The sequence below is a fragment of the Sinocyclocheilus grahami genome, unplaced genomic scaffold (assembly GCF_001515645.1).
Source record: "Sinocyclocheilus grahami isolate Dianchi unplaced genomic scaffold, SAMN03320097.WGS_v1.1 scaffold560.1, whole genome shotgun sequence".
Classification (NCBI taxonomy): domain Eukaryota; kingdom Metazoa; phylum Chordata; class Actinopteri; order Cypriniformes; family Cyprinidae; genus Sinocyclocheilus; species Sinocyclocheilus grahami.
Window position 1 is genome coordinate 519,292 of NW_015505739.1, and position 10,318 is coordinate 529,609.

At 35.8% G+C, this 10,318-nt stretch overlaps 1 protein-coding gene across 1 annotated transcript in view; it reads right to left on the reverse strand.

Moving 5' to 3' along the window:
• Positions 1–637: 637 nt before the first annotated feature.
• LOC107556222 (guanine nucleotide-binding protein subunit alpha-14-like) overlaps positions 638–10,318 on the reverse strand; it is a 13,463-nt gene continuing 3,782 nt past the window's right edge. The window contains exons 2-7 of the mRNA XM_016239275.1: positions 5,332–5,516; positions 4,768–4,922; positions 3,638–3,766; positions 1,284–1,413; positions 1,033–1,186; positions 638–833 (exon numbers count right to left, since the gene is read on the reverse strand). Of these exons, the coding sequence (XP_016094761.1) occupies positions 643–833; positions 1,033–1,186; positions 1,284–1,413; positions 3,638–3,766; positions 4,768–4,922; positions 5,332–5,516 (944 nt within the window). The 3' untranslated portion in view covers positions 638–642. The remainder of the gene's footprint in view (positions 834–1,032; positions 1,187–1,283; positions 1,414–3,637; positions 3,767–4,767; positions 4,923–5,331; positions 5,517–10,318) is intronic.

The following is a 10,318-nucleotide window of genomic DNA, read 5'->3' on the forward strand; positions in this document are numbered from 1 at the left end:
GATTTTTTAAGGAATATCCATGTTTAAATTGATAAATATCATTTACAATGTACAATTTGACACTAAAACACCACTGTTTAAAATAGCTAGTAAATTATGTTTTACATAATAATAAAATAAAAAATATCTAATTTCTACAAATGTATAATCTTGACTCTACAGAAGGCCATTTCAGAGCATGTTAGCTTTGTTTTTGTTTTTTTACATCCAGAGTAAGTTTTTATATTAACATGTAAACTTCTCCATCTTTTTGCCTTTAAACGCTTCAAGGAGTCTTCAAGACTTTGATCTATTACATCAGGAAAACATTTTTACATGTGCCTTAAAATCTCCTAAGTAGCATCCTTTGTAAACTCTACTCACATAAAGAACAAAATGGCAACATCTGTTGTCGATGAAACCTACCCATCTATTAGAGGACCTAAACACGACTGAAAAGAAGATGCATCCTTGTAATGGTAGATCAAGGCTCGTTTTCAGGAACCCAGTCCACATCTAATCCATTAGACAATTCTCCTAGATACTTCCTTATATAAGTCCTTAGCCAACAAGAGAACAATGTAAAGCTAATGTGAGAGCTAAATCTACTCAACAGATCAACAGACGAGAGCAGGACCAGGTTTGTCCACCAGGATGTTGATTTTAAACCAGGTTGAACTCTTTGAGGTTGTGTCTGAGGATGGTGTCTTTCACAGCTGCGAAGATCAAGCGGATGTTCTCCGTGTCGGTGGCACAAGTGAAGTGAGAGTAGATGGATTTGTCTTTGTCTTCGTTTTGCTCCTGGTACATCTTCAGAATAAACTCCTGGGCTGGCTTTGGGTCGTTTTTGGGGCCTGAAAAATGACAGTAATCAGTGGGTCAATGATGTGACGCTCTATTTTTTGTCTATTAATTTATATAAAAACACATTAAAATAATACTGCGGTTTATCTTTACCAGGATGACTGATTTAAAAGTGATTCATTCCTGCCATACGAGCATTTGCCTGAAGAAGCATCTTGTGCCTCGAGGAAACTGCTATGAATGACTCACCTGTGAATTCTGGGAAGTAGGTGGCCAGGTGAGAGTGCACGATCTTCTCCTTCAGGATGTCTGTCTTATTAAGAAAGAGAATCACAGACGACTGCTGGAACCAAGGATAAGTGATGATGGTTTTAAACAAAGCTTTACTCTCCTCCATGCGATTCTGAAACACATGAGACCATTTCAAATCCGATCAACTGCCATGAGCACGAAGTCACAGAGGAACAGTCTGCACGAGGATGAACTCAAAGTACACCGACCTCATTGTCACATTCAGCCAGGACCTGGTCGTACTCGCTCAGAGCCACCAGGAAGATGATGGAGGTGACGTTCTCAAAGCAGTGGATCCACTTCCTGCGCTCGGATCGCTGACCCCCGACGTCCACCATCCTGATGACAATTAGAAAGAAAATTAGCATTTTTTTGTGGCAAAAGTCTTAGTTAATAGAGGTCCCCAAACTAAACTATGACCATTCTTGAAAAATGTCTTTCAATCTTCTTACAGTATAATCCACTTGTTACAACAACTTGTTTGTTGCCTTTTGATAAACTGCAGTTACAATCAGGATTCATTTAAATTATTCCGTAATGCTGCAAATGAGCTACAGTGACATGAACACTAATAGGAACAATACATAAATATATACACACACATACACACACACACACAACTAGGGGTGGGCGATATTACTAAAATCTTATTTCACGGTAAGAGAACGTTCATTTCACGATAACAATATATATGTGGATGTAGCCATTGTTATTTTATTTTATTTTTGAAATTAAAAATAAGAACAAAAAACACAATACAACAAAAGTACAAATTAAACAAGCTTAAGTTATTCAGCTACAGGTTTATTTAAAGGGGTGGTTCATTGCGATTTCACTTTTTTAATGTTAGTTAGTGTGTGATGTTGCTGTTTGAGCATAAACAATATCTGCAAAGTTATGAAGCTGAAAGTTCAATGCAAACGGAGATATCGTCTTTTAAAATTTGGGCAGTTTAATGCCTACAGAAACGGCTGGTAGGGACTACAACAAGTTACTTCCCGGGTTTCAATTATACACTTATTTTCACATAGCTCTGAGAAGCGTTAAACATGGACGCGTGTGCGATTGCCGTACTGTATTAAAGCTTTGATCAGGATAAAACCGTATATTAAAAGCTAACATAAGCAGTAGCATTTACAAATAATAGCGTATCTTAGGGTGACCATACGTGCCATTTTCCCAGGACGCGTCCTGGCCAGGATTTCTGTATTGCCTAAAATATGTAGGTTTTGGCTTTGTTTGCGTGTGCAGACTGATTGGTGTATGACGTCAATCGGGCTCAAACTGATAAGCGATATTAACAACGCCGTTGTTTACAATACAACCGGAGCACATGCCGCTGAGGTGAAGGGCGGGACGCTTAGACGCGCACTAGAGGCGGTTTAGCCAATCACAACACACTGGGCTAGCTAACCAATCAGAGCCCATCACCTATTTCTGAGGGAGGGGCTTCATAAAAGAAGGAAATGATCAGCGCTTTTCTTAGAGAAGGGACAGACGGTGTGGAATAAGGGTAAATTATGTGAAAAATTATGCGTTTTTTAAAAAACAAAGCATTAACACATGTTAGACTGCACCCCATAAACACAATCAAGCCTCGAAAGAGATCAGTGAACCACCCCTTTAACATGCGGTAAGAAATACTACAGAGCGTAAGTTCAAACGTAAAACTAAAACAATGCAAAATCTTCACTGTATGGATCAAATATGAATCGAAGAATCGCTGACTTCTCTTTGTCTTTTGTTATTTGATTAACATTAATGACACGGACAACAGGTTTATTAGACTGCTGTCTCTTTAAGACCAACTGCACGGATCTAATATACTGAAACACATCTGGTTTATTTTAATTTAACACATAACCGACTGTGATTATGGGAATACTCTGCATCCTTAATGACTCTGTTTAACATTTATTTTCTCATTCATGCATGTTTCTTTGTCAAGTTTTTAATTTCTGAATTAAAATGAACTTTGATATTTTTTAGAGGCCATAATGAAAAAAAGCCTCATTAAAATTAAATTCTTGAAAAGAAAACCTTGTTAAAGTAGTTTAGTATTATTACGGTAATAGTAGTTTAATCTTTTATTATTATATCCTATGCAGTGAAGCTGTTTTGTTCAAATATTTGAATATTTCAAAATCTTTTGTCCACCAAATTGAAATCATGTGGTGTGACTAATGTGCAGAAACATTCAGAGAAATGACTGTGTCCAGATCAATAAGTCTGTTAAAATATCAGGTAATTTGACCTTTTTAGGACAAGGCAAGGTGTGAAATAGCATTATTTATGAATTCTTATATGTAAAAAAAAAAAAATATATATATATATATACTGTATATATATATATATATATATGTTATTTAGTGTTTATAGAAAATGTTAATTTGACTTTTTACTTGATGTTTTTCACCACATGATATTTTGTTGAAAATGATTTTACGGTTTTTCAAAATCATATGAAGCCAACACAAATACAAAGAGTACATTTTTTGGCACATGCATTTTTAAAAGATTTTTCAGCATACTAAATTTGTGCTGATGCATGTGCTGGACTCACCTGAAGATCACGTTTTCCAGGTCAAAGGGATACTCGATGATACCTGTGGTGGGAACCCTGACTCTCAGAATGTCCTGCTCTGTGGGGACGTACGCTGTGTCTGAAATCCGATCCAGATCACTCAGGTAGCTGTTGCGGATGAAAACAAATACTGTGGTCAAGTCATGGCCAGAGCTGATGAAACAGGTTTTTACAGTAGTTATGAGCACATAAATGTGGCACACAGAGGGTTTTACATCACAGTACCACACATTTTGTTGACAGATATGCTGGATATTTAGAGAGAAAACACTTCTAATACTGGACCTCTCCTTGTGAAAAATAAGTGCACTTAAATGCATTGAATGCGCACGTGTGTGCTTAAAATCCAAAAAGTGTATATAAAAAAAGATGCTTGCACATAATATAATACTACTGAAATAAAATGCCACTTAAGTGTACTAAGAGTTCACTTTCATGACTGTTTCCTAACACAATTAAGTACACTTTTTCAAATAATTTCAAATAAAAAATTTGACTTTAAAGTACATTTTTAAATCGTTGTTTTATTAATCTCTTCTCATGTTTTAAAGAAGTACACTTATTTACACTTATGTGCTGATTAACATACTAAAGCACATTAAAAGTGCTTAATGTTAATTTTAACTGTTGTGTGATATTTTATATTACATTTAAAGTTAATATATATTTTAAAAATGCACTAAATTGCAACTTCATCGTAACAAATGTGTAATTACAATATATTTAAATACATGACATGCAAGTTTGAATAGAAATGACATAAAAGTATATTAAAGTTACATATAAAGAAGTACAACTTAAGTGGGTCAAAACACTCGTAGCTACATTTAATATGAATTTAAACTAGAATTCTGTTTGCAATTAATTGAAAATGACATAATTAAGCGTATGAAAACATTACATTCACACTTAAGTATATGCTTTTAAAGAATATTATTTCCGTAATAAGTACTCTTTTAAAAAGTATGCGAAAGTGTACTTCTTTCAATGAGCGTCTGCAGAGATTCCAGTACCATATATGACCAAACCACATTCACATGTCAAAACGTCAAATCATGTCAAGAAAGCAGTGATTATATATTTAACTGGTTGAAAATTTCAAGACTGACTATTTGGCAGAGTCAGTTAGCTGGTACTCTCGGCGGCGGTCGTAGCATTCTTGAATCCCAGTGTCGTTCCATAGACTCCGGATGGCATTGAATTGGGCCTCCTCCAAACTCATGATCTTATCCACCTCAATATCATTCACCAGTGTAGCATTAGCCTGCAAGAGACAAGCACAGCCAATCAGGACTGACCAGCATCTCCCCAGGGGACCAATGAGAGTGTGCGGTGCAAGAGCACAGCCAATTAATGAAAGTGGAGCAGAGTGTAAAAACAGGACGCAAAACCTTCTGCAAGGAAATAAACAGGTGAACATAAAAAAAAGCACAAATATGAAGTTTAACAAAACTACATTTTGACATTTTTGACCAATTAATTATTAAATGATTGAATTCCAGTAAAGGCATCTAAACAAGATAAATAACTGCACTAAGAAGCAAAATTTAATTAGATAATTAGACTTGAGTTCAGATAGTGAGTGTTCCTGGCAACAGAGATCGGGAACATTGTTTATCTGATTTACTTTTCTGAAAACCAAAAAGACGTGGCAGGATGGTGTCAAGTGGTACCTGGTTGTCTGAGTTAGCATAGGCGATCTTGAGCATGTCCATAGCTCTGACCATGGACTGCATGGCGCTGATCACGTTCTGGTGGACGAGCTTAATGAAGCCCTTCTTATCTTCATCAGTATAACCCGAGCCATGAATGATCCTCATCTGTTTAATGAACGTACTCTTGCCACTCTCACCTGTGCCTACAAGAGAAAAAAGACAAATCAATTCATCAGCTTCTGCACTAAGAAAAAAGTACAATTGTATTTCCATGTTTTTGGACAAATTACCATGGTATATGAATATGCCATGTGCATTTGTATATCAAAGTGCCACTGCAAGTTCTTCTAAGAGTGAAATGAGGTTCTGTCATGACAACTCTCGGAGGGATTGGCATGGTAATGTACATGACAATGTTAATGTATTTGGTCTTGGCGGAATAGATCTGCTACGCTGCTGCTGCGGCAGAGCAAGTCCCGAGACTTGCTACTGCCAAGACATCCACAACATGCTGCTGTGAGCATGTAAGAAATACTGCTGCTGCAAATATAACATACATGAAATAACCCCCATATAGCATACATGAATCACCTCGTAGCAGATCTATACAGGTGGAGCTGGGGAAGGTGGAGGGTTTCTGAAGCAAGCTGCAACTGTTACGGCAAGCACTAATCATATTTTTTAATGTTGAGCAGCGAGCTCATTGGCTACCGATACAGGAGAGAACCAATCAGCTGTGCCATGTGATAATGATGTCATTGAGCTAGACCTATCGGACTGCGCCATCTAGAGTTTCATGCCAGAACTCTGTATATATGAATACTTTTATTCAGAAAGGACACATTAAATTGATAAAAAGTGACAGTAAATACATTTATAATGTTAAAAATGTCTATTTTTAAATAAATGCAGTTTTTTTTACTTTTGTATTTATCAAAGAATCATGAAAAAAATGTCTACAGCAACACTGTATTTAACATTAATAATAAGAAGAAACATTTCTTGGGCAGCAAATCAGTATATCAGAATGATTTCTGAAGGATCATGTGACACTGAAGATTGGAGTAATGATGCTGAAAATTCAGCTTTGCATCACAGAAATAAATTACATTTTAAAATTTATTAAAATAGAAAAAAGTTGTAAAAATACTTCACAATATTACTGTTTTTACTGTATTTTTGATCAAATAAATGGTGCATTGGTGAGCATAAGAGACTTCTTTCAAAACATTACACAATCTTACTACTAACTTTTGAACAGCATATAAAAAAATGAGTTCACTTTGAAATCATTACCATCAATCGATAACTGGTTTCTGTACCAATAATACCATACCAGTTATGCTTCATTATGCTTCAAAACATTCTTTGAAAGAAATGAACAACTATAATGGCTTGTTCTCTGGTTTTGTGGCTTTGATTAAATAACTCAAATGGTTGGGGGAATCTGGCCGCTTCTCATTTGTATATTTTTCCCCAGAGATGAACAAAAAGTAAATCTGTTTAGTGTTTGGCTACTGTAGCAAGACTGAAATGATTATGCTCGACAGACTGAACGTGCGGCTTGCCAGAGTTGTGTTTATATTCTCCAGCTGCTGTGTCTTTTACTCAGGACAGCTGTAAGATGTACATGGCTGAGGAACATTTCAAATGGTCTCATGTCACAGTAAATAGACTGAGGAGAAGGGAATATATGTGCAGCCCTGCAGCATGACATGCTACACTTCATCCAAAAGTTTGGGGCGTGGCTATTTGTTTATCTGACCAATGGAAGATGAGGGTGTGCTCTGTCATTCTGTTTGATGAAATTACAAACTCTAGATTTAAATCAATTGCAAAAAAAGGTGATTAAATTGGATTACAAAAAGTTATCTGTAATTTGTTTATGTATGTACATACAGTATATACCTACACAGAGGAAGGGGAGGGGATTTCATAAAAAATAATTATCTTAATATTTCAATATTCAGTTTCTTTTTAAAATCCATTGATGCCCATTTAAAATCCATTAATCTCATAGCATTATGCAATTCTAATTGCATTGTAAATGCATTCATGTCACCTTCGAACAGTCTTTGTAAATATACCAGAATATATATATATATATATATATATATATATATATATATATATATACCTAATATGTATACCTAAATGCTACTTCAGGTGCAGCTTCTGAAAACAATGTTATGGCCACATTATAGCCATATGTAAGTTTATGAGTAATAAATTAAAGTTGACTCAAAATATTTTTTCATAAAGCAATTTTTTTTGTAATGTCTATTCAATGCTTATCTATTTTAACACAATAAAGACTTTAAATTATCTTTTGGGTGGTAATTTCTCAGCCCAAATTGATGTATGATTCATTTGTTATTAATTAGATTAATGAATATGCAAATCATGTAATTAATTAATTAGATTACACATTTTAATTGCTTGACAGCTGCAGTGTAAATGCATTCATGCCACCTTTGAACAGTCTTTGTAAATATACCAGAATATATATATATATAAACAAGGACAATGCCTGAACTGAGTTGCACAGAGTCAAGTCAAAAATGAAATAAAATACTTATAAAATAATAAAAAATAAATAATACCTATCCTTGCAGTTGTTTCACCCAGCAGAGAGAGACAAAAGTCAGAGAAGACAGAGGGGTGAAAGATAGAGTTGAGGAGGGGTATGTGTTTCAGTGAGTTTTGTTTAAAGTGCTGTGTGGCAGAATATCTGTCTTGCCCTTGGTCAATAAACAGTCACTGAGTGGAGTGAGAGTCTCCACACTAAAGCCATCATTCAAGCCTACTTCGTGTGCTAAACAAACGCACAACTTCACTAGACACTAACTTACAAATCATATTTAATTTTTCAGAGCCGTGGTATTATGATTTGACAGAATGCAGTCTTTGTATGTCATATTTAGGGTAAATTGAGACTTCTTAGGTTGATTTATTGACTTTGGCAGAGCATTAACTCTCGAGGTAATGCCTTATAACCACATACTTTGTGAACATACAAAGATTATACATGAATGCCTTCTGCAGTCAGACAATGAGGCATGATATAAATGAGTAAGGTGTGTTTTCTGCTGGAAGTGAACGACTGCTGGCCCCTGTTTTTTGACACTTTTACAGCTGTCTGAGAGAAGTTCGCTTCTGGATGGCTCATGTGTAACACACACCGTGTTAGTAGGCACTGCTGTAGTAATCAGGCAGTGCTTAGACTTATTGCATAAAATGTTATACGGCTCATTCACAATTCACATTTCCTTCAGTTTTACCAGCTTCAGTACACTTTTTTTTTTAGAAGATTATACCTTTATTTAGGGCAAAAATAAATTTTTATTTGTCAGCCATTTAACAGAAAAGTTATGGCCAGGGTTTCAAAATTGTCACACAGGAAGTGACAAATGCGAGTAAAATTGTCCTTGCCGAGTGCTGCATTAAAGGGAATTTTTTGCAGCAATTACATTTATAATATTTAAATTCCAATAAATTAAAATGTAAATCTGAATTGCAAAAAATACAAAGAAATTCTGCAAAGCTTAGATACTTTGGGTTTAATTAATTTTAACTTAAAATTTATCATCAGACATTCAACAATAAAGCCAATATTTATTTATTTATTTGCAGTCAATCACATTTAAAGGGATAGTTCACCCAAAAATGAAAATTCTGTCATTCGTTACTCACCCTCGTGTCGTTCCAAACCTGTAAGACCTTCGTTCATCTTCAGAACACAAATTAAGATATTTTTGATGAATTCTGAGAGCTCTCTGACCCTCCCATAGACAGCAAGGATCCTAACAAGATCAAGGTCCAGAAACGTAGCAAGGAGAACTGTAAAATAATCCATGTGACATCAGGGGTTCAACCGTGATTTTACGAAGCTACGAGAATACTTTTTGTACGCAAAGAAAACAAAAATAAAGACTTCATTCAACAATTAATTTCCTCAACGTCACCCTATAGCACCATTTTGGAGAGTATCACATACATAAACAACGAATTACGCGGATATGTTATTTACATTCAGATCAAAGTGTAAACAACATAAACAGCGTATCCGCGTGACGATGCTGACACAGAACAGCATACATTGTTTACATTCAGGTACATATGTGATACTCTCCAAAACGGCGCTATAGGTTGACACGGAGGAGATGAATTGTTGAATTACATCCTTATTTTTGTTTTCTTTGCGCACAAAAAGTATTCTCGTAGCTTCGTAAAATTACGGTTGAACCCCTGATGTCACATGGATTATTTTACCGATTTCCTTGTTTCTGAGCTGTCTATAGGAGGGTCAGAGAGCTCTCGGAATTCATCAAAAATATCTTCATTTGTGTTCTGAAGATGAACGTCTTATGGGTTTTGAACGACATGAGGGTGAGCAATTATGCCCCTATTATGCCATTTTTAAGGTTGCTAATATTGTTTTATGAGTCTCCTAAAACAGGTTTACATGCATGCAAGGTCAAAAAACACGTTAGTTTTCTCAAACAATAGATTTAATTTTACCTCATTTCTAAATGATTCGTAAACGACTCATGTGAAGTAGTTCAAAGAATCAGTCTCTCTAAACCCCTCCTTTCCGTGAGCCCTCACTGCTGTGATTGGTCAGATGGCGCAGTCCTTTGTGATTGGTCCAGAACCGTAGAGATTGGCTCTGGATTGGTCTACCGCGTACAGCGCGTGTCGGAAACGAAACGCCCATTGCCATGACAGAATGACAGCCCTGGAGACTTGTCAATGCATAGAAAAGATGGTATCAATGATTGTACCTTACCAATTCGAGCCGGAGTCTGATGATGAAACGGTTGAACTGGCTGATCGACAAGAGACTGATTCGCAAGCACGACTGAAGCAGGACGTTTCTCAGTGGTAAGTGCCAAGTTTTAACAAGTTTGTGGTAATTATAAGATGTGATAAAACAAATTTACTCTCACAGCGTAGGATACAGCGTATTCTTGACATGATGTTAACCACACAGAAATTTTACTGT